Below are 27494 nucleotides of genomic sequence, written 5' to 3'. Positions count from 1 at the left end.
TATAAATGATGTTTATGTGTGCTCTTTAATAAACTAGCTTACCATTTTTTTGTGTTTATGTTTGTTTGTTCATATCCTGGAGATGCAATGATTTTCTTTACGATGTGAGCATATCAGAAGAGATCAAATGTTAGGAGATAAAGCCATAATAAAGAACCAACCTTAGTCTTCTTAGTTGTGGATCTTGTATATATATTTGTTTATAAATGTATATAGTTTTTTTATAGAGTCTAGCCACACTTTAACTTTTCTAGTGTAAGATAATTTGTTGATAGATATATTATTCTCTATTATAGTATTATAGTTATATTTGGATAACTAAAAAAGTTTATATATGTTTTTTTTACTGTTTTTATTAATATGTAATTTATTTTATAATAATGTTAATATTATTGAAAATTTGGGAGATAATAATTGTGACAATATAAATATTTAGAATCTAATTTTATATCATCGGTTTTTCTTAGTACATTATAACTTTAATATAATATATTTAGTTATTTTATTTTTAAATAATAAATAAAATTACATAAAATAAAAAATAATTCTAGAGTATTTTTATTTTCTTCCATGCTAACCAAATCGCAGGAGAAGAACTCGGAAGAAGAAATGAAGCCGCTGCAAACGCTGCTGATGAAGTCACTCTCAGTTTGTTCTCTACCAGCTTCTGCTTCCACCCTTCAACAAATTGCCCTCCATCAACCAAAAGGTGTCATCTCTCTCTCTCTCTCTCTCTCTCTCTCTCTCTCTCTCTCTCTCCTCGTGTTATGCATGTATTTGGGTTTTTTGTTCCTCAGTGAGAGAATGAGGGTTTTAAGTTGCAGTTCTCCTAATCGATATTGCAGAAAATTGGTGGCAAATGTTGTTCATGCACTTACAGAGAGTTCTGTACTAATATCTTAAACTTCGAGCTAAGGAAAGCGTGGAGCTTTTTTGAATAATGGTTATTAATTAATAATGTTTTCTGAGAAAGCAGGAGGTGCTATGGATTAGTTCAAGTGTCATACATGGGAAAGTTATATTCTTTTAAACTCACTGAATTATTTTATGAATAGTTTGGGTTTGGTAGGTGTTGCAAAGGTTGTGTTGAAAAAGGGGAAGACACAAATCTTTAAGGATGGCAACCCAATGGTGTACAGTGGAGCTGTTGATAGAATAATCGGGCGGCCCCCTCCTAAGACTGGAGATGTTGTTCTTGTAGCCGATGGGACTGAGAAACCAATTGGATGGGGTTTGTACAACTCGGTTTCTATGTTCTGTGTTCGGCTCATGCAGCTTGAAGATGAAGCTACCAGGTTTGTATATATATATATATATATATGTGTGTGTGTGTGTATATATATATATATGTGTGTGTGTGTGTATATATATATATATATATATATATATATATATATATATATATATATATATATATGTATGTATGTATGTATATATGTATGTTTTTCTTGGCAATGTGCTACCTTGATAAACAAACCAAGACAAGAATCTAAAGGGTACAAGTTACTTTGATAAGAAACTTGGAAGCACAACGCCACAAAAGCTTGCTATTTTAATTGGAGAGTCCAAGGCTTAGAAGCCCCACATTCCTATTCTTTCTGTGGGGGACTCAAGTCCTAAAACTTGCACTTGGATTCTAACATTCTACCATGCTCAGCAGCCTTGGTGCCCATGCAAGTTTTCTGTGCACTAGCCCTTTGACTAGTCCTGGGTGACCATTGTACTGCATGCGTCACCAGCTACACCACACATTTTCAGCTACGAGACATGGTGGAATAGGCTGTGATACTGATTGATGATTACAAAACACTCGGGGGAACTCACCCTTCAAAGATAATACTAAAGGAGGAAGAATCAAACACTTGAATACCCTAGCGGCGTCCCATAATACTCAATTCCCTATGATAGCATTGTTCTTGAGAACTGATGTCTCAACAACTCACACTCTTTGAAGTTCACTCGGTGACTCATCATTTGATATCCTTTTTGGTTAGAACCTTCCATTGGTCAAAACCCTCCTTAGTAGCCTTATCTGAGACACCAAAGGCAACTCTAATACTATTTGATAAGATCCTTGGGGAAACCACAGCACAAAAGCTAACTATTGTGATTAGGGAGCTCAAGACCTTATATACCCCACGATAGAAGTCCACACTTATTGACTCAAATCCTTTACATTGCATTTCGATTGGATCTAACAAAACCTTTGATAATAATGTTCTAATAGCATGACATTGTTACCAAAACGTGAATTGCCTAAGTTATGAAATTCTGGTCAAATAAAAATGTTGACATGATAATATTTACCTGAGAATATATTTTCTTAAATTTCACAAGAATTGCAATAATGCCTGAATAACTCAATAATTCTTAACATTGCTTTTCCATTGCATCACCAGACCTCTGATCATTAATTCTTGATAATACAGCGATTCATATTGTGCACTCAATATGGAGAAACTGATTGAAACAAGAATTGATGCAGCTGTTGAAGTGCGTAGAAGGTTGGGTCTTCCATCAGTCCACACAAATGCATACCGCCTAATCAACAGTGAGGGTGACAGGTGAGAGATGTAGGTTTTAACTTTTCTTTTTTATGTTTCAAATTGTCAACTTTAATGTACTGTATCAGGCGCTCATTTATGCTAAAAAAAAAATAAGAGTTAGGATCAGAAGATAGATTTTATTTGTAGCACCCTTGCCAATGTGGCAAGGTGGATAGGAAGGAGGGGGAAATGGTCAGAGTGCAAAGATAAAGGGGAGGGAAATTTTGGGGAAATGGCAGGGAGTCATTTGGTGTGTTTTTGGTGGAGCCACTGGGTGTGAGTGATTTTCATCTAACTTAGATTATTAGTAAGTATGCTATATGTTAAACTTCATTTCATGATTTTCTTTAATAATACACATAGCATGCCTGTGTTTACCATTATGGCTACCGATCACTTTATAAATTGATGTATTACATCTTCTTGATTTTGTTAAATGGAAAAGAAAACTTAGTCAAATAGTGCTGAGACCATGTGTTTTAATGATGTGTAGTTGATTTATATAGACAAGTTATATTAATTACACATAATGAGAATGCTTGGTTTCCTCTATATCAGATAATCTATCACTACAGAATTGCTATGCAATAAATACATGATATTTATCTTTATTTTCAATGCTTTTCTTGTGATGTTGTTAACAATAATCTAGTTATGCACAGTGCTTCCAAGTACCAACAGTAAACGGTATTAATATCTGGTACATGTTTTACCAGATGCATATATCTTTTTATTTGAATTTCTATCCTTACAGCTTTAAATGCAAAATAAGGTCTAATCAAGAAGATTGCATGGTTTTGAATTGGGTTTGACTGTTCCCTACAGATTATCAGGATTGATAATTGACGTCTTTGGAGATGTAGCTGTAGTAGCATCATCTGCTGCTTGGGTTGAGAAATACAAATCAGAGATAGAGGCATGCCTCGGGAAAATCAATTATATCAATCATATAAATTGGAGGCCATCTGTTGATATTTTGAAGGAGGACGGGATGAATGAATCTGATTTAAAAGAAATGCATTCATCTACATGCCCTGAAAGAACAAAGGTATGCAACGATCAACAGTGCAATTTTTTCTTTACTTAAACCTTGGGGGCAGGGCATACATTGTTTTGTATGGGAAAGGCTAATCCCGAGTTTGATCTTGGTAAAGGAACATGTATTCTGCATAGACAACAGCCTTACTTTTTTCTTCATAGATTTCTTTGCAGTCATCAAATTGATGTGGGGCACAAAATAAATAGCCACAACAAATAATAAGTGCTCCATATGGTTAATCACAGTTTGAAGAACCACTTCTAACACGCATATGTCTAATGAAGATGTAAATGAACCGAACTTGTTGAATGGAAGCTGTGATGTTTTTACAGAAGGGTGAAAATACACTGGAATTTCCATATTGAGTGAACATAATATATTCTTGTGTGTTTTTGTTATTCTCGATTCTTGTGTGTTTTGTTATTCTCGTATTATCTACTGTCAATTGTATATTTTTGCTCTACAATGTGTTATATAGTCATATAAGGTGTCTAGAACTAAGGATCTGAAAAATATGACCTGCATTTTCACTTCTTAAGATCTTTTCAGATTGTGGAAAATGGAATTGGATACACAATTTCACTTAAGGGCCAGAAGACAGGATTTTATGCAGATCAGCGTGAGAATCGGCAGTTTATATCAACAATTTCAGATGGTCTAAAGGTTCTTGATCTTTGCTGCTATAGTGGTGGTTTTGCTCTAAATGCTGTGCGTGGAGGTGCTTTAAATGTCACTGGTTGGTTATATGATTTTAGTTCTCATTTTTTTTATAAGAATTATCACTGCTTACAATTGACATTATAATGCTGTTGATACTTTGCTGTTTTACTGTCTCATGCTTGAAATTTGGAAAGGAAGGATGCATACATCGTAGCATCCTTGAGCTAGTGATGTTAAGTATTCCTGACTCGAATCCAAACTTGGAACTAAACTTATAACATTTATTGCTAAATTTTAACAGTTAAACCTATTAATAATTAATCATTAATCAAGCAAGAGTCTTCCTATATTGTGGACCATTGATCTGAACGGCTTTAAGTCATCCAATTGCCTGCATATCATATGTATATCAGCTGTGACTCATCCTGTTTGTTAGAGAAAAAGATTAAGAATGGGATGAAAACTTAAGAGTGGGAATGACCGACTCTGTATAGTTTGTCTCCCTAACCGATATATAGGCCCGCCCCAGTAAGTTATAATAACCTAAGAACTATTCTGTATTACCGCTGATAGTTTTTTATTTTTATTTTTTTAAAGTAGGTGAATTTCTTTTCCCTGGCTTGAAATACTGTAAGTCTTCAGAAGTAGATTTGACATTCATCAGTAGCAATTGAGAATTTTCTTTTTATATTATAATAATCTTCTAAAAAGTCTTTGCAGAAACAAATATATTCAGTGATAGTTTATTTGATCAGTATTATATTGTGGCTACTGAACTGATTTAACAAGTCTGATTATTCCAACAACTTTGTTAGGTATTGACACATCACTGCTAGCTTTGGAGCTTGCTAAAGAAAATGTTCTACTCAACAGCATTGATCCTGGAAGAATATCCTTTTTGAAGGAAGATGCAACTGAATATATGAAGGGTGCTCTCTTGAGAAATGAATCTTGGGATATTGTCATCATCGATCCTCCTAAACTAGCACCAACAAAAAAGGTACCAATTATGTTTGTGATATGGTTTATGTTTTTTGTTTATTTTTTCTTTCATTTTGTAGTATGATCTATAACATTCTGTTATTAACTAATATTATTATTAGATTGGTTGTTATGGTTGTACCTGTATATGTGTGTCTGTAATTCTGTTATGTTTGGTGAGTTTATCTGGTGTATCCACAAGGTGCAACGTTTATTCTACGGTCTAAAACATCTGATACTTAGTTTTGTAAATTCTCAACCACTTTCATTATGACACTTTCTTGAAGATCTTCACATAAGTTGGTCTAATGTTTCTTAGATACCCCTTTTATTCCCCAAAACATGTAACTACCTTAAAAATAAACATGTAACTATCTTAAAAATGTTTCCATTTTGAGGTGATTAAATATATCTCTATTGTTTATACATTTCTTAATGAATCTAGCGATTTGAAGTGGTATTTGCATTGCTAGTCTTCTGTTTACTGATTTTCTGCAAGTAAAAGATTGAAGTTTAAACCCACTCCTGCCTTTGGAAAACAAATATTATAAAAGAATAATAGAGTTTAGTAATTCTACTGTACTTGATTGAGTTTAGTTTAGTAATAGAGTTTTGATTGAGAGTATAGTAAACTATTTTAAGAACATTTTTATGTCATATTTAAAGTAACATTGTAAAGGTTTTGTATGATATATAGATAGATAGATAGATCTGCTAAGAGTTAGTGATTGCAGGCTTTGTTGTGAAATCATCAGATTCATAACAGAATCATATACTCTCCTTCAGTCTGATTGAATTGTTTGGTGATATTACTTTTGAATTTAAGAAGGCTTTGTTGTGAGTCGACAGATTTTGGATTTTAATTCTTTGTAACTTACACAACAGATTTTTCTCTTTTTTACTAACTTGTTTACTGTTTGGGGGATTCCTTATCATCCCATCTCTAATTTGTGTTCCTCTTTGTCTTGGTGAGCTACTTTTAATCAAAGAAAAAAAATCTTTCATTCAGTTATTTTCATGTGTTGTTGGTTTTGAAACAGTAACACAGGGAAATTGCAAGGCAGTTGAGGTCGTACTTGTATATGCGATGCACATAGAAATGCTTACTACGTTGAATGTTTGATTGGAAACAAAGATAAGATTAAGGCATGCTTTTTTCAGTCATTGAATCTCAATGAAGATATTTAATGCCATAAACTGTGTACTTGAAACTGAAAACAATAGATCTTGCAAATTCTTGTTTGGGCTGGCATTGTCTCTAAAATTTTACAATTAGCAGGTCATTGTTTCTTCTACTTACTCACTGAGTTTTCTCTCTTTGAATGTTTTATCACCTTATAGGTTCTACACAGTGCATCTGGCATGTACCGGAATTTGAATTCCCTTGCCATGCAACTCACAAAAAGAGGTGGTCTTCTGATGACCTGTTCCTGTTCTGGAGCTGTGACCCAAAGTGGGATATTTCTACGTATTCTTCAGGTAAGTTATATGCTTTAGATCTAAAACCTGGGCTCATCAGCCAAGACTTTAAGTTTTCTAAATGATTTTTGAAGGTCACCGAGTTTACGAGTCCTAATTTTATATCCTTGTTTTATCAACAGACTGGATAATTTTGAATAATAAAAGAAAATGTTCAGTGAAATATTTAGCCTTTGTTTTAGAACAAATTGCACTCTCCTTGTATCAAATTATGCTAAACAACATTCAAATTCCCTCAGGTTTTAAAATAAACACCCACCTCTCTTATGTTTGTAATAAAATGACATTCACATTCTCGTTGGTTTTTAAATATATATTCACCTTTCTTATGCTTTTAGTAATTGATATTGAAGCGAGAAATGTCAAGGTCTATGTTAGATGTTAAGATGTGTCTTTCTGTTATTTGGGCTTAGTCTATTATGTATTAAGGGCATTGGCCCATATCTTACAATATAAATAAACTACCCTATGTGTAGTCTAAACACATAAGGGATATTTTCTCCCAATCTTCTTTATATCTCATATGGTATCTAGAGCACAGGAATAGTTCCAGTCAACTCCACGGTTTCCGGCACCCACTGCTGCTGTTGTCGCGTCGCCGCCGCTGCCGTCGCCACCGCCGCGCCGTCGCCGTCGCCGCCGCCGCGCCGTCGCCGGAGCTCCAGAATCGACCGGCGACCACACCATCCGAAGCGTCTCGGCCGGGCGACCACCGTCGCACGAAGATCGCCGCGATCGGAGCTCTCACGCGCCTCCACGCGCCGCCGCAAGAGTCGCCGCTGCCGCCGCTGCCGCCGCGCGTGCCGGCGCGTCGCCGGAGCTTTCCGCCGCCGATCAGCACCGCCGTGATCGCCTCCTCGCCCTCTTTCTGGATCTGTAGTCGTTGCGTCAATCGGAGTACTTTGAATTTTTAGGGTTTCTCCCTCTCCATGGCGTCTTCCTCGTCTACAAACACCTCTATTGGTGGCTCATCTTCTGATCCCTCAATATATACTAATTATGTGAATGTACACTTGTCCATTGACAAGTTAGATGGCACAAATTATGCAACCTGGGCGTCCGACATCAAACTTTGGCTGAAGAGTCAGGGGTACTTAGATCATCTTACTCAAAATGTGACTACTGCTCTCATAGATGACACTTCCCGCTGGATGAAAATTGATGCTCAGTTATGCATTGTTATAAAGTCCACCATTCACTCCTCACTGAAACAAATGTTTCGATCCTATGAGACATGTTCAGAAGTATGGGCACAAGCGAAGTTGTTATACACAAATGACACTCAGCGTCTTTATGGTGTTTGTCAGGACCTATTAACTGTTATTGGTCCGCGCAATCCTGGTCCCATGGCAGAATATTTGGGTAAAATTCATGCCCTTCTTCATGACTTTAATGATATATTACCTCCTGCTTCCACTCCTGCTGAAGAATTGGAACAACGATCAAAGTTCTTCATGTTGTTGGCATTATACGGACTCTCTGATGATGTTTCTCATGTCCGTGATCAGATTTTGGGTTCTCCTGTCATACCCAACTTTACTTCTACTTGTTCTGCTCTTTTGCGTATACCGAGCAAACCCGTCACTGAGACATCTCCTCGTACTGATGATTCCTCTGTTATGGCTGCTCAACGTGATGATCGAAGTCGGTCTCGCAAGCCAAGTAAAGGACGTCCAAAATGTGACCATTGTGGCAAGTTAGGCCACAAGATTGATAGATGTTATGCTCTCCATGGACGTCCTCCTCGACCTGTAGCAGTGGCAAATTCTGATCCACCTCCCCGATCACCGTCTGCAGACCATCCTACTTCATCTAATATCGTAGACAAACCTGCAATCTTTAACGAATTTCTCAGATGGTATGAGGATCATCAGCACTCTGGTTCCACTACATCTGCATCTGTTGCACGTACAGGTACACCTTTTGTTGGTCTAACTCACTCCCTTGGACCTTGGGTCCTTGACTCAGGCGCCACCGATCATATCACTGGTAACAAGTCCTTGTTTTCTTCCTTGTCATGTCCAGCTAATTTACCCTCGGTAACAATGGCTGATGGGTCTAGAGTCTCATCTCATGGTATTGGTACTGTTAATATTTTTCCATCCATATCCATTGATCATGTACTTTATGTCCCTGGGTCTCCCTTCAACTTATTGTCCATTAGTCGTTTAACTCGTACTCTTAATTGTGTTATTTCCTTTACTAAAGATTTTGTTTGGTTGCAGGACCGGAGTTCGAAACACATGATTGGCACAGGATGTGAGTCTCATGGCCTTTATCATCTCCGCCCTTCTCCACATGTTGGCGTAGTCATGGAGTCACCATCCCTTCTTCATGCTCAGTTCGGTCATCCTAGTCTTGCCAAACTACAACAACTTGTCCCGAGGTTGTCCACATTATCAAGTTTGTCGTGTGAGTCTTGTCAGTTAGGGAAGCATACTCGTAGTTCCTTTCCTCGTAGTGTCTCACAACGGGCGTCGTCCCCCTTTTCATTGGTTCATTCTGACATTTGGGGACCTAGTCGTGTTAAGTCCATTTTAGGATTTCAGTATTTTGTTACCTTTATTGATGACTATTCCAGATGTACTTGGTTGTTTTTAATGAAGAATCGTTCTGAGTTGTTTTCTATTTTTCAATCTTTTTTCAATGAAATAAAAACACAGTTTGGGGTGTCTATTCGAAATTTACGTAGTGATAATGGCCGTGAATACCTTTCTCAACAGTTTAAACAGTTTATGGCTTCTCATGGCATTCTTCACCAAACCTCATGTGCTTATACCCCTCAACAAAATGGGGTGGCTGAGCGTAAGAATAGACACCTTATTGAAACAACTCGTACACTTCTTATTCATGGTCAAGTACCCTCACGTTTTTGGGGTGATGCAGTTCTCACAGCATGTTATCTTATCAACCGCATGCCATCTTCCGTCCTAGATAACAAAATCCCTCATTCTATCTTATTTCCTCAAGACCCTCTGCATCCATTACCTCTTCGAGTTTTTGGGTCTACATGTTTTGTTCATGATTTTAGTCCTGGTCTTGATAAGTTATCTCCTAGGTCTCACAAATGTGTCTTCTTAGGATTTCCACGGTCACAAAAGGGCTATAAGTGTTTTTCCCCTTCCCTCAATCGTCATTTTATCTCTGCTGATGTCACTTTTGATGAGTCTTCCTTTTACTTTTCACATCTATCTTCTAGTTCTGTACCTCTCCCTGTTACTGTTGATATTCCTCTTATCTGTGATCCTCCTGGTGATGCTCCACCCCTTTTGTCTTCTCCTTCTTTAGACTCTCATTCACCACAGGATCATCCTTCACCTCCACCCCTTCAGGTTTATAGTCGCCGTAATTGTCTCCCTCATGACTCACTTCCGGTGCCGCCTCATGTGTCTCCTCCGGCTCCAGCAACTGAGTCTGACTTGCCTATTGCCCTCCGTAAAGGTATACGCTCTACCCGTAACCCTTCCCCCCATTATACTGTTCTTAATTACCACAGATTATCTCCATCTTTTTATACTTGTCTCTCATCCATTTCTTCTGTGTCAATTCCCAAATCTGTGGATGATGCCTTAACTCATCCTGGTTGGCGTCAAGCTATGATGGATGAATTAAGTGCTTTACAGGAAAGTGGAACTTGGGAGCTTGTCCAATTACCATCTGGAAAGTCTGTTGTTGGTTGCAGGTGGGTGTATGCTATCAAGGTTGGTCCTGATGGCACAATTGATCGTTTGAAAGCTCGACTGGTTGCCAAAGGCTACACACAGATTTTTGGTTTGGATTATGGTGATACTTTTTCTCCAGTGGCAAAAATGACCTCTGTTCGCCTTTTCATTGCCATGGCCGCTCTTCGACAATGGCCTCTTTACCAACTTGATGTCAAAAATGCTTTTCTCAATGGTGATTTGCAGGAAGAAATTTATATGGAGCAACCGCCTGGCTTTGTTGCTCAGGGGGAGTCCTCTGGATTGGTATGTCGTCTTCGCAAATCCTTGTATGGCCTAAAACAGTCTCCTCGGGCCTGGTTTGGTAAATTCAGTTGTGTTGTTCAACAATTTGGTATGTCTCGCAGTGAAGCGGATCATTCAGTGTTCTATCGCCACTCGAGTGCTGGATGTATCTATTTAATAGTGTATGTCGATGATATTGTTCTCACAGGAAGCGACTATCTTGGCATCTCTCAGATGAAACAACACCTTTGTCATCATTTTCAAACCAAAGATCTTGGCAAACTCCGGTACTTTTTGGGTATTGAAGTAGCACAATCCAATGATGGTATTGTCATATCTCAGAGGAAGTATGCGTTAGACATCTTGGAGGAAACAGGGTTAATGAACTGTAAATCTGTTGAGACACCTATGGACCCTAACATCAAACTCCTACCAAATCAGGGGGAGCCTTTCTCAGATCCTGAACGGTACAGAAGACTAGTTGGTAAATTAAACTATCTTACTGTTACGCGTCCTGACATTTCCTTCGCAGTTAGTGTGGTGAGTCAATTTCTAAACTCCCCATGTGAAGACCATTGGGATGCAGTTGTTCGTATACTGAAGTATATTAAAAGATCACCTGGAAAAGGTTTGCTATATGGCCCTAACAACGATACAAAGATCGTTTGCTATTCAGATGCTGATTGGGCTGGTTCCCCTTCTGATAGGAGGTCTACTTCTGGATATTGTGTCTCTATTGGTAGCAACTTGATATCTTGGAAAAGTAAGAAGCAAAGTGTTGTGGCAAGGTCGAGTGCAGAAGCAGAATATAGAGCTATGGCATCAGCTACTTGCGAGCTTGTGTGGCTTAAACAATTGCTTAGTGAATTGAAATTTGGAGATGTCACTCACATGATACTTATATGTGATAATCAAGCTGCTCTCCATATTAGCTCTAATCCTGTCTTCCATGAGAGAACCAAACACATTGAAGTTGATTGTCATTTCATTCGAGAAAAAATCATATCCGGAGATATCAAGACTGAGTTTGTTAACTCAAGCAACCAGTTGGCAGACATATTCACTAAGTCCTTACGAGGACCTAGAATTGATTATCTTTGTAACAAGCTTGGAACATATGATTTATATGCTCCAGCTTGAGGGGGAGTGTTAGATGTTAAGATGTGTCTTTCTGTTATTTGGGCTTAGTCTATTATGTATTAAGGGCATTGGCCCATATCTTACAATATAAATAAACTACCCTATGTGTAGTCTAAACACATAAGGGATATTTTCTCCCAATCTTCTTTATATCTCATAGTCTACAAACAACTCAAATATTAACATGAAACGTGTTTAATGTATAAATTTTTTTTACATAATTGGTTAAAAAGACTATAACCATTCATTTTTAGAGTTTGAAGACCAAAATGTATTAAAATTTCAAACATAGACAAATTCCAATTTTGCATTAAAGTTACGAGACTCAAAGTATATTTAATCCATTTTTTTATAAGGGAGGTGAGTGTCACTTTATTAAAGACATAAGAGAGGTGAATGTTATTTGTTAAAATCATGAGGGAAGTTAATATCTTTTTAAAATATATAGGGAGTATGAGTTTTATTCATTCAAAACATAAAGGAGATAATTGTTTTTTTCTAAATTATAGGATATGTTAGCATCATGTAAATGTAATTTTTAATCATAGCTTATTTTTCAAAAATTGTTGAATATTAAATTTCATGGCTACAAATTTTGGTGCAAGTTTTTCCAATTAAGTTGTACAAAAAGGGCTTTGATATAAGTTGTACACAAAAAGCAGAAGTATAACAATACAAAATGTTATCTATATTGAAATGAAATCTTTATTTATTTTTAGATAACTGTCCTCATATATTTTTTGTTCAGACATATTCATATTCATGAAAAGAGTTGTGCAAATTTATTTATCTGTTTATAAAATAAAAATTGATGACAAAACATGAAAGAAATAAACATTTCAGCAAGTTCTGATGTTAAAATAAAATAGAAATATTATTAAAAGAAAATAAATAACTAGGATTATAATTTACTAAAAGTGATTTAATTATACTATTTGAACAAAATAGATTATTTTCATCTCATTTTTGGTGAGCATACTCTGGAATAAACTTATTTTGATTGTAATTAATTATAACAAATTCAAGGTCTTGTTTTGATGAGAAATTTTTGTGGCTTTAGGATCACATAGGATTAGAGAAGACTTACTAATTCTTTACTCACACAAGAACCTTAATTTAAGTTGATTTCTTTTAAATGGTTAAGCACCGTTGGATTTATATACTTATAAGCAATTTCTATAAAAGCTCTAAGAATTCATTTGTTACAATTGTATTCTCAACTCTGAAGTTGCTCTTACCCTTATTTCTTTTTATTAGGGTGCAGCATCTATGGCAGGTAGGAAAATCACTGTTCTCAGACAGTCTGGAGCAGCATGTGATCATCCTATTGATCCATCATATCCCGAAGGCGCATACCTGACCAACATTCTTTTGAGAGTTTCATGAGTAATGTATTTAAGTGATTTTATTTCATTCATTCAAGTTTTTTTTTTCTATTATATATTTTAATGCAACTTTGCAAAATATCCTCACACCAGAATCAGTGAAAAAATATGCTTTCAACATCAGTAGAAAGGAAGAAAAAATGATGATAGGTTTCTCTCAGTTATTCTCATACTAATTTTATCATTGAAATTGAAATGTGAAACTGTCAGCCACAGTTTTACAAGAACAAGGGATGGAAATCAGAATGAGACCTTCTAAACATTGATGCTATCTCAAAGATGTCTCTGAGAATTGCATTGCATTAGAAGTCTTGGGTTGAAGACACTTTCACTACATATTCGTCCTTTCAATGGCTTGTGTTTTGTCATGTCATTAATGTTGTGTTCACTTCGGGGTGATTGGGGGAGATGATCTGGGGGAGAATAACTAAATGAATTTGAGGATAAATTTTTGTGTGTTTATTTGAGTGGATTTGGAGGTAATTGAGAGTAAATTTAGAGGTAAAGTTTGTGAGAATTAGTGTAAGATTTGATTGATTTTAAAAAGTTTGTTTAATTGATAAAAAATAAGATTACCAAAATGTCCCTAATTATTAAAGTAATATAAAATGATAATTGTTAATGTTATATTTAATTATAAAAATGTTTATAAAGACTAAAAAATTAAAAATAATTATTAAAATTAATTTTTAAAAAGTAAAAAAATTATAATTTAGTAAAATAAATTTGTTTTATTATTATTATCATTATTTATTATTATTATTATTACTATTATTTTTTTTTTGTTATTATTATTATTCTTTGTTATTATTATTATTATTTATTATTATTATTATTACTATTATTATTTTTATTAGTTATTATTATTGTTATTATTTGTTATTATTATTATTATTATTTATTATTATTATTATTATTAGGATTATTATTATTATTATTAAGATTATTATTATTATTATTTAGCCAAACCTTGCAAATTAGGTTCTTGGATATTTTAAAAATTGAAACCCAATCTCATTTTTCTCTACCATTTTTACACTGCAATACTTCACTTACAAAAACCTTCATAATTGAACTCATCAATAATACTCCTCGTTGGAAATGAAGTCACCGCTGGCAAATCCAACCAAACACGCAGGCAAGTTTTTGACCACAACTTTACCATGTTAATTGATCCCATTCTACATGGCTCAACACCGACAACCATCACTGGTTTCTCGATTCACCACCCCTTCAACCCACCACCACAACAACAACACCATCACAACCCTCAGTAGCCCTTTTACGACCCATGCTTCTTCCAAAGCGCGTCCTCCGCTTCCTTCTCGCCACCACTTTCGATGCTTTCACTTAATCCATCACGCTGGAATCAAATACTATATTTTGGAAACCAAATACATAATGTTTGGAACCGAATAAAAGAAAGTAGGAATCGAATACAAGTTCCATTTAAATTCTTCATACGCCTGGAACCGAATATGGGTGGTCTGGGAATCGAATACGCCACCAACAAATCACTGTTCTTCATCTTCTTCAGCTTCAAAAGTCATCATCTTTCAACCAGTTTGTTCTTCATTGTGAGTCTATAGTGACCATATAAATCAATGTTCTTCTCATGTTTTTATTATTAATCAAAATCTTGGACTGAGTTTTTTGTAATTAGAACAAAATATGTGTGATAATTGGAATTGGAATTATAAATTACGCAGAGGGTAAATGAGACTTTGTACAACCAATCCCTCCAAATCTCTTCACTTTCGCAGATGATAAAAAAAACGATGCATCCCGCAAATCCTTTCAAACCGTTCCTTCCATTTTTTGTCAAATGAACACATAAGTCACTTCATTTCTTCGTTCCCAATCACCTCTGAATAGTGAACACATAAATCACTTCATTTCTTCACTTTTAATCACCTTTAAACAGTAAATTATGTTCAAGTGAACACAACATAAGTGAAGTGAAAGGATTTTTTATTTATTTACATATTATCTATTTTTATTACAGTAAGAATTGAACTTTATCTCAAGAACATGTAAGTAGCTTTTTATGTGGGGATCTTCTTGGTGGATAGTTTGAAATGTTGAGTTTTGAAACATACTTTGATCTTTGGTGAGTTCCAAGGATTGAACTTACCTGAATATTAAATTTACAAAACAATAAAAATAAAATAGTATATACTTTTCTGAATTTGCTGATGAAGTTCGTTTCAAAGTGTATTTTTCATGAAAAAAGAATATAATATATTTCCTACTTAAAATTAATTTATAAATAAATTAATTTATAAAATTTCTCTTATAATTTTTTAAATTTATATTTTTTAACTTGTGGATAAATTAGTTTTAGTTTGTAAAGAAAATATATTATATTCCTTTTTAGTACCTCAGATTTTTTCAAGAAAAAATTGTCTAAATGGATTTTAATACAGTGGGATTGTTTTGTAGTAGTACGTTGGGTCAAATTTCATAAACCAAAAGATATTAGTCATGATAGGATTGAGTTTGCCTTTGTTTAGCAATTTGTCTCAAATAGTTTTGCACTCATAAAAGTAATTCTCCAAATACCAAAAAGTTAAAATAGTAATTGTAAGTTTATTTTACAATTTATTAAATGGACCTCTTAGAGAGAAAGTTTAACATGATCTCCTACTATAATGTTAATATTTACTTGTAATAGTATGTGTAATGTGAAATGTTTAATAATAATATTCATATGATAAAATTTCAAACTCGAAGAATTTTGGTAAGAATTTCAAACTCATTAGGGGTTGTAGCCAATGTGTGAATTGTTTTTTTAATGTCTTTCCTTGTAAGTAATACATTAATTAATAGGTTTTCATGCCTAAGTTAGATGAACAATCAAATTAACTAATATTCTTAATACACTCGGGACCCACATCAACATTCCACTGTATTCAATACAACAGTTTAATTCTTACTAGAAGTCTAGTTTTAATTTATTTATAATTTTTAACTTAAATAATAATAATATTAATTATACTTTTGACTACTATATCGTATCTTTTTTTAACTTTCTTTTTAATAATATACTGTGATACAGAAATAAGTCTTTTATAATCGTTTAAGATAAAAAAAATTCATTAGTTTAGTTTTTGTATGAATAATTTAAATGGAGAGTATTTGAATTCAATATATATATATATATAGATAAATATTGATAACAAAAATTTACATACATACATTTAACGTACTATTATGATTTACAAATTAACCATTAATAACTAGCTTTCATTCACATACTCTCCTACAAAACCGTAGATGAATGAAAAAACAATTAACATTATAATCAATAATATACCGCTATACAAAGATTCCATGGCAAGGGTTAGGACTCTACAAAAACAAAGAAACTTCAGTTCAACAAGGACTAGTTGTCTCTCCTCAAATTGTTTCTTAATGTGTATTATTTATCATGTTTATTTTAACATCACATCATTGAAGAATGTGTCCTACAAGTTTAAACAAAACAACCACTGCTTTTTTTTTTCTCTTTTTTTTCACTCACGAAAAAGGCCAAAAGGTGTAGCCAGCAGGAACTTTCCTATGTTTCCCAGTTTGTATAAAAGTAACTAGCTCATATATTGAACACTATGTCATCACAAAATACAAGATATTGAGATTCTGATGCAGAAAACCGAAAGGCATTAGAATAATTTTTGTGGGGTAGGGAACAATAACAACACCTAACATCTGAATAGTATTATTATTAGCATGTGTGAATATTGATTGATGTACAAAATTAGAACCGCCATTGTAGTTTGTATAATGCACAATCCGTGTAAAAATCTATGAAGATCAATCACATTCAGTTTCTCTGCTCATTGCCCTCCAGGGTTCCTATTCCATGACAGATAAGAGGGATCTCCAAGTTGCCTGAACAAAGAGACAATCATCATATTAGGAGCAAATTATATTCACAACTACCATTGTCCGTGGTGTTGAAATATATGAACTTCAGACAAAACAAGAAACTACTTCGCAATTTCAAAGGATATAGAGTTGAGTATATTACAAGGGAATCAACACGCATCATGTACTCCTAATATTTTGACTTTTGTAAAAGATAATGCCATTTTGTTTTTATTTGTTCCAGCTTTACTTGCCAGAAGAAAGCTCTCACATGACATGAACTACGTTAGATACACAACTAATTTGCAATACGCTAGGCAAACAATTAACTAGACCAATATGTAGCTTCTAATCAAATTGATTAATGGGGTAATGATCAATAGTTTAGCAACTGAAAAAGTGGTGGTATGGGAGAACTTTTAAGTTAGAAAAATGTTATTAATATGTGCAAAAAGTGAGGGCATTGAACACCATTTCTGGTCAAACACATATTTAAGAAACTAAGGAACAGAATGAGGAAGTGCATTATGCTATGCCATGAACAGAATGGAGTCAAAAAAGACTTGCAAGGTAGAAAGTAGTAGGGGATTTCATTACCTAGGCTTGACAAGATATACAAGAGTAAAGACCATGGCCAAAAAGAAGCTCAATCCTCCAACAGTAAGATAAGCAATGCCAAGGAAGTCATTCTTCCCGCCGAGCCAGGTAGTAGTTGACAGAACAAGCTTCTTCTTGCCATTAAAACTGTATGTGTTGTAGACATTGTTCAAATTCACCTGAATGACATCACCTTTCTCCAAATCCACTTCAATCCTTCCATATAACTTCCTAAAAGTTGGCAAAGCTGCCGTTCGCATCCAAACAATGAGATCCTCTTGCTTACTCAACTGTTACATAAACATTCAAAAATTGAGCAACTTTTCTCATTGATGCAAGCAAATAGAGAATGCCAAGACAATCACAAGATGAAAAATGAAACAGATTATAAATTATAAAAACGAGAAAAAAAACAATTACCCTCTCAGCACAAGTAACACAAATGACTGAATCAGACTGGTGCAGAATGGACCATTACTAATTTACTACCATGCAGAGGATAGTCATTTCAGTGCACAACTCAACATGCCTTTTTGTTCACCAGCATATTCATCATTTGCTTATTCAGAGTCAGGAATCAATAAAAGTTGGGAGGATCAAAGGTCTCAAAACTTGGATAGGACGATTCATTCATATCAAAAGGTGCCTAAAATTTCAGTCTACGAATCTAGTCTCTGACCTTAACTAGAAATTCAACAACTTTATTAAATTTGGACAAGGACATTGGAGTAGTTGTATGACATACTCAATTATTATCTACAGCTATCACTCAGTATGGACTAAATTGTGAATTCTGAATACAGAAAAAGGTCAAAGCTCAATCCTCACTGCAATCAAAAGATGGCTGATGGTTTAATTATTTATATGCTTCCACTCTCTGAGCATTTACAGAATAAATATATTAACATTCCTTCCAAAAACTTTCCTGTCTTTGGATTGATTAACTGAGTTGTTTCAGCCAGTTATATTCAAAACAAATAGTTAACCAGATGTCCAAACTTTAGCATGATAACTATATTGGTAGTTTCAGTTTTTAAAATCAAATTGTGGTTTAGAGAACAATTTTAGTAAGAAAAACATAAAGATCAAAACAATACAAAACCTATGTGCACACAGTATGGACACCAATCATTACTATTAGACAGCCTGAAGTGTAATTAAGTAGAAACAGAACAATATTAAACCAAAAGTTGCAAGCACAAATATATTTATATTTAAAAGGGGCTTACAATTGACTGCTGTACAGCACATATCAAACAACCTCAATTTACTGTTCTGGACTTTATGAGAAAAGGAGAATTATGCACACAGATGCTTTTTTTAATCAAAATTTGAGTTCAAAGAAAGACTTACAGGTGTGTTTTCATTAAGACTACCACCCCCTATTAAAGAACCATTCTGGAAATTTTTAGGAAAAACATCACTTCCAAATTTGTGATCCCTATCACTTTTCCATGAGATGTCGTTCTTGTTCACTGTCAAATTAATGCTGCTGCGTGAGAAGCTGTATGTATCGTTGAACAAGCTCCAAGCTATAAGACCACAGGGTACGATTGGCATTCCATTTGCTGAATCTTCAGGGTCACAACCACTTGTTGAGTTAGCATTTTTGGAATCCCTCAGCTGGTCATCATTTCGGCTTTTAACATACCTAAATTACCAAATAACATATTTATAATAATTACATGAGAAAAGAACTATTTGCATTACGTTCCACCATTAGCCAAACAAACTTTGAAACTGAATTATTGAAGGATTCAGTCACTGAAGACTGTAATGGACCAGTCATAATATAAGATGAATGCATGAAAAATAAAGAAGTTCATAATTGCCTCTTAAACTTTTATATCTGATGCACTTCCCTTAAACTCTTCAAGTTAAAAAAGAGTCACAACTTACAACTCAAAGATTTACAATTATTATTTGTTAAAATATTTTTTGCATTTAACATGCTAGATTTTAAATGAATTTCATGTCAGATACCAAACTAGTTATTTATGTACTTTCATTGTAAAATTGTAGCAGACTAACAGGAAAGCATGAAACCAAATCTGAAGTTCAGTGCAACTCAACAACTTCAGTTAGCAACATGCACAATATCCCAATGAAAGAGAGGGTTCTGTAAGATTTTTGGCAGTCAACCATAAATCTTTGTTGAATGCTTGAATCCTTATTAAATAACAATAAAATTCTCATTGGCTGATAACATTAAATTCAAATTGATGATAGAATTGCGTGGTTCACAAGAAATAAAAGGAGAACATACCGCCTATGATTCTGGTAAAAGTTGTCAAGCTGGTAGTAAACATAGATAGGAGACTTCATACGCTTGTCCACCTATTCACAAGAGCAATGTATTGAAAAACAAACAAATTAAGCAACCATCAAAATTTGAAATCCAGAATTCATCAATTATGGGAGACGATTCAATATGAAAATAATGGTTAAACACCAATAAGAGAAATCAGAATCAAGAAAACTTACAAGTAGCGTCCTATTGCATGGCTTTTCACCAGGAGTCTGAATGTATGCCACCTTGTCTGTCACATTTGTTGGTATGCACTGAGAGTCATACCTATCAATAATCTCAACAACCTGATAGATATAATCAAAATCAGCACTCAGCAGTACTCATAATATACAGAACTGGTAAGCATAGTTCACAAAGGATTGCACTCAAGCATACATCATGCGAAGCAATTAGCGAAGCAACTCCAATGGGAATGAACACTAGGGTGACAATCAAGAAGGCTGAAATAACCTGCATGGAAAGTAACACACATTGTAAACCATGACTTCTAAAAACATGAAAGAAATCACTGACAACACATCCAAACAGGTAGACCTACTGCTCGTGGTGTGAGAATAGGCTTGCACGCTGGTAGTTCTTGTTGTGTAAACTTTGAGTCTGGGAAGCAAAAAAGAAGTTGGGGTTAGAAGCAACAAAAGACACAAACACAATTGTTGATAAATCAAAGCATATTGTCTAAGTTCAAGAATTTCAAAGAACTTTAGTCAACAAAGTTCTGTGCAATTAGAAACAACAAAGGATACAAACGCAAAAGTTTGTTCAATCAAAACAGGCCATCTAACTTCTTAAAGTAACAAAAAATCCCCAACTAGCTCAACAACAAAATCCATGTCAAAAACATTTCCTTACAAAAACACCAGCAGATAAAAAGGGGTAATGTTTGCTTAACAAAGTCTAATAAATTATTGAGACAACAGCTTCAAAAAGGGTCTCAAGAGAAAAACTCCATCCTCCTTTGAGAAACAAACCCCAACAAAACCATCAACCCTTCGCCATAAAAAAGAAAAACAAAAATTCACACGACAAACACAAGAAAACCCACCAAAATAAAAATGAAAAGCCAAAAAATAAACGATAACAGAAGAGAATCATTACACTTGGGCCTCTTGCTTTGTCTCCTGCCAGCATTGGAATCATTGGATCCAGCACCTCCAGCGGCGGACGTAGACATGGCCAAATTCCAATTCAATAATAAAATAAAAAAACTAAACCTTTTCCAGAAACTCGTATACCCAGATGATAATTAAGAGCAGAGATGAAGAAATCAACAAATGAAGATTGAAATTTAAGAAAGATGAGAAAAGGGTCAATATATGTGCATAGTGAAGGGAGGGACCGGTTACCGGTTGGGCAGGTGGTGATGAAATTGACTTTTATTGTAGACAGGAAGGAGGGAGGAGGGTACGTTTGGCGGGGGCGGCCGGTGACCCTTTCTCTCTCTCCCTCTCTCTCTCCAAAGAAAGAACAGAGAAAGGAGAGAGAGAGCAAAGACCAGTCAAACAAATACAAATATACATATAAACAAACAAATTCACACGCTTTCTTCCATTGAATTCATCTTCTTATGTTATGGGCTATTGTGTCAAATTCTTTTCTCTCCTTTTTGTTCTTTTCTTTCTAATTTTAGTTTTTCAAATCTTCCAGAATCCAGAAATAAAATTCAAATTTTATTAAATTTCATGATTCCGCAACATTTGGAATGTGAAAATATTAGTACTTTTCCTAAAAGTAAATAAAATATTATTAGTTAATTTTTAAAAATACTATCAATGTATTACAAAAATTTGACATTTGTAAACTCTTTCATTTATCGCGTAATACAGGATATATATGTGAGATTGTTTTAGTTAAAAGTTTTGTTTTTTAAAATTTGCTTTATTTGACTTTTCTATAAAATTCTTAGATAAATAATAATCATGTTTATATTTGATTCCATATAAGAATAAACAAGATTGACTAATCAAATTTTTAATTACGGTAAGTTTTCCTTTATTTTATTTTACATGCAAAAGGTTAGAGTTTATATATGCATGAATAATCCGAATCATTCATAATTCATAATATCATTCATAAAATAAATATAATATTATTTTAATCATAACATAAATATATTACATTGAATAACTAAATTAGATAATGGATTAGACTCTAAAAAAATATTGTTTGAATAAAGATATGTCACTAAACAAAGTTTGAAAAATATTAGCAAGACCTTACCATAAGTTGTGTAATGTCGACAAGTCTTATTTCTTCTTGACTGTCTTAACAACGTTTGGAAAATTAAGTAAATTAACTTTACAATTTAGAAACCAAAAGATCATCCCTTCACCATATCATATAGTTAGGTTAAACGATAATTTCAAATAAAACAAAGCTTCCACTTAGGTTTCCTTCTCATTCATACTATCAAAATATTAAATTTAAGATAAATTTTAACTAATGAATTTATAAATTATATATCATATTAAAAATAAATTTTAAATTTAACTTAATTTTATAAAACTAACGTAAAATTTACACTTATTTATATATTTTATAAACTAACGTAAAATTTACACTTATTTATACATTATAAATTTGGTTTTATATTTTTATATTTTTATAGAAGACTTTCAACACTTACTTATTTAAGAAAATAAATTAAAAGGTTTTTTAAAGGAACATATATAACTTCTTAATTAGAATAATTGATTGTAACTTGAATATTGAGATTCTAGATAAGAGGGGATTGTTATTGTCTCTATTTCTCAAATTTTGGTTCGTAGCTTGAGTAAGGAGAATTAATACTCCAAATTGTTCAGATAAAAAAACTATGAAATAAATTATCTACAATAGGGTAATATCTGACGGTGAAAGAAATAAAAAATGAAGTTAGAATTGAAGAGAAAAAAATTTGGAGAAGAGTTGAGAGAGGGACTTTTTAAAAAGAAGAAAAGAAATGGGTTGAAGCCCATTGTCTATTCATGGGCAAAATTGCAAATCACATTTTCTTTATAATATTGCGTTATGAAAAAAAAATAAACTAGTCTTAACTACATACTTGATTTCTCAATTATTGTGATTTTACAAATTTCATGGTTTAAGTTTTTCTTTAACAATGCACTATCAAGGTTTTCGTTTTCTCATATTTACCATCTATTTTTTTTCCGCATACTTTATCATCATATTTTACATATTTTATCATTATGTGTTAATAATAAAACGATGTTATTTTGAAAAATAATAATAATAAAATGGTGTTATTTTAAATATATATGTCATGTCACCACTTTATTAGACATTCAACAAATTAGTAAAATATGAAAAAAAATAAAAAGTATGATGGCGAAATGTACGAAAGAAAACTTATATGATAAAATTTATGAAATGTGGATAGTTGAATACTACAATGTAAAATTTTAAGAAATGACCGGTCATTTTTTTGTGATTATAGAGGATAGAATTTTTTTTTTGTGTTAAATTACACTATCACACTGTCTAAGGTAGAATTTTGATTTGAGCATTGTATTATCAAATTTGAATTTTTTAAACAAATGAATGACTTCCTATATGATCATATTAATAAAATATTTTTTTAGGTGTTTAGAATTAATAACGTGGGTGTTTGTATTTCAATCCTGATAATTTAAATAGATTACAATTTAATGATATTTTTGTAATAATTAATTAACTTTCGGAAATAATATTATTCAAATATTGAGGTAACCATTATTTTCATTTAACTCTTCCTTTTAAAATATAGAGTAGATAATAATTTTTTCACTTATTTAACTAGCTAATAAACTAGTTTGATAAGTACAAAAGTACTCGGTAAATATATTAAAGTAGTTTATTTTAGAAATTTAAACTTTTAATTTACTTCAAGTAGATTGTAATTTATAGTTTATTTAATTTTTTCTCAATATTTTCTTTTGTATTTTAATATATTTAAATTACAAATGGAAGTAAAAGAAGTAATAGAAATTTATTCCTCATTTTTCTCTGGATACATCTGGTTCAATGATTTCTACACTAGTGTAGAAAGATCTTTAGACGTATGTTATTTTGGGCTTTTAACATTTGATCTATGTCCGACGTTTATATGAGTGATGTTAATGAGACGTCGGACTCAATAGGTCTGACGTCTATATATGTGTCTGATCCATACAAGTCAGACGTCTATATAGAAGTCCGATCCATACAGGTCAAACGTCTATATAGACGTCTGACACTATAGATCACATGTCTAAAACGTTGCTGTATTTGATTGTATCTTTTTCCACTTGAGGCCTCTCGAGTTGCTCATGGCTCATGGTGATTCGAGTTTACAACTTTATATTTTAGTTGAAGAGAATGTATTGTACGTTATTTCTGTATTGGATGATTTTAAAAACATAATGGAGAGAATTGGAGGAGTGCAAAACGCAAGAAATCGCCGCCCAAGGTCACGAGAAAAACTGCAACAAAACCCAACGAAAACGCATTTTAATCGGTTCAAATGAAAGATAATGCATCAAAGAGTGATGTAATCGAAGTAAAATTAATTTAAAATGGTGCAAAAAGTGAGAAAACATACCAGAAAAGAGTAACCCGTAGAGAGAAAACGCGAGGAAGATGATGAACATTAAGTGCGCGTAACTGCTGTCTCGCGTTCGCGGTGTTTTAGTGTAGCCATATAGAAGTCGGTTCCCCCCATGTCGGACGTCTATATGGCTGTAGAAGTTGGATTGGCGGGATCAAACGTCTAAATGGAGTTAAAAAGTAATTTTTTAGATTTAAAAAATGAGTATATAGAAGTTGGTTCCCCCCACATCGGACGTCTATATGGCTGTAGAAGTTGGATTGGCGGGATCGGACGTCTAAATGGAGTTAAAAAGTGACTTTTTAGATTTAAAAAATGAGTATATAGAAGTCGGTTCCGCCCACATCATATGGCTATAAAAGTCGGATTGGCGGGATTGGATGTCTAAATGAAGTTAAAAAGTAACTTTTCAGATTTAAAAAATGAGAATATAAAAGTCGGTTCCCCCCATATCGAACGTCTATATGGCTTTAGAAGTCAGATTAGCGGGATCAGACGTCTAATGGAGTTAAAAAGTAACTTTTTAGATTTCAAAAATGAGTATATAGAAGTCGGTTCCCCCCACATCGGACGTCTATATGGTTGTAGAAGTCGGATTGGCGGGATCAGACGTTTAAATGGAGTTAAAAAGTAACTTTTTAGATTTCAAGAATGAGTATATAGAAGTTGGTTCCCCTACATTGGACATCTATATGGCTGTAGAAGTCGGATTGACGAGATCGGATGTCTAAATGGAGTTAAAAAGTGACTTTTTAGATTTAAAAAATGAGTATATAGAAGTCGGTTCCCCCCACATCGAACGTTTATATGGCTGTAGAAGTCAGATTGGGGGGATCTGACGTCTAAATGGAGTCAAAAAGTGACTTTTTAGATTTCAAAAATGAGTATATAGAAGTCTGTTCTCCCACATCAGATGTCTATATGGCTTTAGACGTTTGTTTCTTCCATAACAGACGTCTATGTGGTTGTTTTATTTACGAAAAATGCCATCGGTCATTTTTTACGTTGGATATTCGAAGGTCAGACATCTAAAGGGTGAGTTAAAGACCTTTTTTGCACTAGTACTACTACCTCGCGAGAAGAAACCTTTGACCTATGTTATCAATAAAGTATTGTTGTATATACTTTATGAGGATTGATACTAGAAAACCTTCTTGTGTTTTGATAGAAAAAACTATGATGATTGGTGTGTAATATGAAAACTCTAACCTATAAATCTAAGTTATTATCCCCTACTAGTACTATACACTTAATATGACTTTCTCAAAATTTTAATTTTCTTAATCTCAACTACAATTATTGATATTTAAAAGAACTTTTATTATTAATAAAACTTTGAATATAATTAGAGATTATATTTATAGTAATTAATGAACATACAAAATTTGTCATTAAAACATAATATGTAATTTATTAATTAAATAGTAGTCACTAGTGACTATATAAATCGAGGTGAAATTTTTGTATCAATTATACATTGCTAAAGTCTTTTTCTAATCATAATTTAATGTCTTATATGAATCTTTCATTCCTTTTACTTATTTTCACTAAATGTATTTATATATATTATTTTTTTCTTTACAAAAAGTTTTAAAATTATGAATGAAATTTTACTAATGAAAATAAATTTGTCAATAAATTTAAATTATTGATAATTTTATAGATAAACTTTTGAAATTTTAATCATCAATAAATTTATTTCATTGATAATATCTAACATAAAATTTATTGGTAATATATATATTTATTTATTAACGGATTTTTCTGTCAATATCGATAAATGAAATTTATCTTAATGAATTCTTTTGTTTGTAAAATTTGTCAAAAAGAACGACAAATTTCTTGCTCACTCTGTGAGCTCTCTCATTCTATCTCTGTCTATCGCTGGTAATCCAATATTGTGAACCATATATGCTCTTGTCTCGAACCACCAAATCACAACTGTATTGCAAAATTGCAAACCAAAACACGTGATAGAGACCACCACAAGCTTTAGATTCGTCAACCACTATGACAAGAGCACTAGTGTTGCAAGATTTCTATTGTCTAGGAAGAAGAAGCCTCCATTGTCACTGCCACGCAATTTAAATAACATTCCCAATCTAGTTTTCATATTTCTTGTGAGTTATCTCTTCTATGTTGGATAAAAGTGTAGTTCTAGATATGGAGTATTTACTTTCGTTGATTTTTCTTCAACTTTTGACTCATATTTTTACTTTTATTTTATTACATGATTAATGACAATAAATGTTACGTATTTGCAATAAATTTGCATAACTATTTATATATTTATCTCTCATCTAAATACTCTAAATGTAGACATTTTAACTTGTAAATCTAAATCATTTTCCTTTACTCAAACACTATAATGTGTAAATCTAAGCACTTAATCATATATAGATATAAGTCATTGTCATTTATCTAAGCACTGTTAATTTCCAATTATTATATAATAAAAACTTAAATTTTTAATCACTATTATATAAATTTTGCAACTAATTTTGAGATAACTTATAAAGACCTGAAAAATAGAGTGTTATAGAGCAGATTGGTGTATTAGAATAATGAGATAGATTATTTTACTTTAAAATAATCTTATAATACAAATAAAATTCTTATAAACACTTCTCATTATTCTAAGAACATTTCATCTCTCTAGAACTCTACTCCTCAGAGTTCTCTGAATTCTCTCTACAAATTCTCTCTGCTGAGTTTTCTGTTCGATGATCAGGAGGTGTCTAAGCGATCCTGACGTTGAGGGCTTGATTTTGGACCGATCAATTTCTCGTTTTTCAGCTGGTAAGTTGTCTCCCTTTTTCTGTCCGTTCTTCTCTGAGCTGTGAGCATGCGATGGTTTCGGGTTGCATGTGGTTAGTAGTTGTTTCTTCCATTTCTAGCTCAATTTAGGTTCTAAGTGTGGTTCTTTATGACCAATTGGTGAGTTGTAGGTTTCTGTGGTTAGGGCTATGTATCTCTGAGGT

The 27494-nt window shown here is 33.2% G+C and overlaps 2 protein-coding genes across 5 annotated transcripts; one reads left to right on the top strand and one right to left on the bottom strand.

Annotated features, from left to right (window-relative positions):
* Positions 1-566: 566 nt before the first annotated feature.
* LOC108320252 (uncharacterized) lies at positions 567-13378 on the top strand. Of its 4 annotated transcripts, none has more exons than XM_017551636.2 (8): positions 567-709; positions 1070-1295; positions 2430-2564; positions 3372-3594; positions 4135-4303; positions 5061-5245; positions 6568-6705; positions 13050-13378. In XM_017551636.2, exons 1-8 carry the CDS (start codon positions 571-573, stop codon positions 13176-13178), a joined length of 1344 nt encoding a protein of 447 aa, XP_017407125.2. In that variant the 5' UTR covers positions 567-570; the 3' UTR covers positions 13179-13378. The 4 variants fall into 4 exon arrangements, with proteins under 4 accessions (XP_017407125.2, XP_052733854.1, XP_017407124.2 ...); XM_052877894.1 differs by having other exon boundaries at positions 4135-4321; positions 13057-13378; XM_017551635.2 differs by having other exon boundaries at positions 4135-4321.
* A 3371-nt stretch (positions 13379-16749) lies between these two features.
* Positions 16750-21441, bottom strand: LOC108320257 (ALA-interacting subunit 3). The gene is made up of 8 exons (XM_017551642.2): positions 21048-21441; positions 20491-20549; positions 20328-20402; positions 20126-20236; positions 19908-19978; positions 18995-19292; positions 17642-17931; positions 16750-17068 (listed from the first exon to the last, which is right to left on the bottom strand). Exons 1-8 carry the CDS (start codon positions 21121-21123, stop codon positions 17014-17016), a joined length of 1035 nt encoding a protein of 344 aa, XP_017407131.1. The 5' UTR covers positions 21124-21441; the 3' UTR covers positions 16750-17013.
* Positions 21442-27494: the final 6053 nt, after the last annotated feature.

This window comes from Vigna angularis, chromosome 5, assembly GCF_016808095.1.
Source record: "Vigna angularis cultivar LongXiaoDou No.4 chromosome 5, ASM1680809v1, whole genome shotgun sequence".
NCBI lineage: Eukaryota > Viridiplantae > Streptophyta > Magnoliopsida > Fabales > Fabaceae > Vigna > Vigna angularis.
The sequence above is the reverse complement of the archived record's forward strand: the minus strand, read 5'-3'. Positions and strand labels throughout refer to the sequence as shown.

Coding starts and splice junctions, on each gene's coding strand:
- LOC108320252 (XM_017551635.2), top strand. CDS start 571: ATGCTAACCAAATCGCAGGAGAAGAACTCGGAAGAAGAAATGAAGCCG. Junction 5,246..6,567: donor AACTAGCACCAACAAAAAAG/GTACCAATTATG, acceptor ATCACCTTATAG/GTTCTACACAGTGCATCTGG. Junction 6,706..13,049: donor TATTTCTACGTATTCTTCAG/GTAAGTTATATG, acceptor TCTTTTTATTAG/GGTGCAGCATCTATGGCAGG.
- LOC108320257 (XM_017551642.2), bottom strand. CDS start 21,123: ATGTCTACGTCCGCCGCTGGAGGTGCTGGATCCAATGATTCCAATGCT. Junction 20,550..21,047: donor ACAAAGCAAGAGGCCCAAGT/GTAATGATTCTC, acceptor TTTGCTTCCCAG/ACTCAAAGTTTACACAACAA. Junction 20,403..20,490: donor CTATTCTCACACCACGAGCA/GTAGGTCTACCT, acceptor CTTTCCATGCAG/GTTATTTCAGCCTTCTTGAT.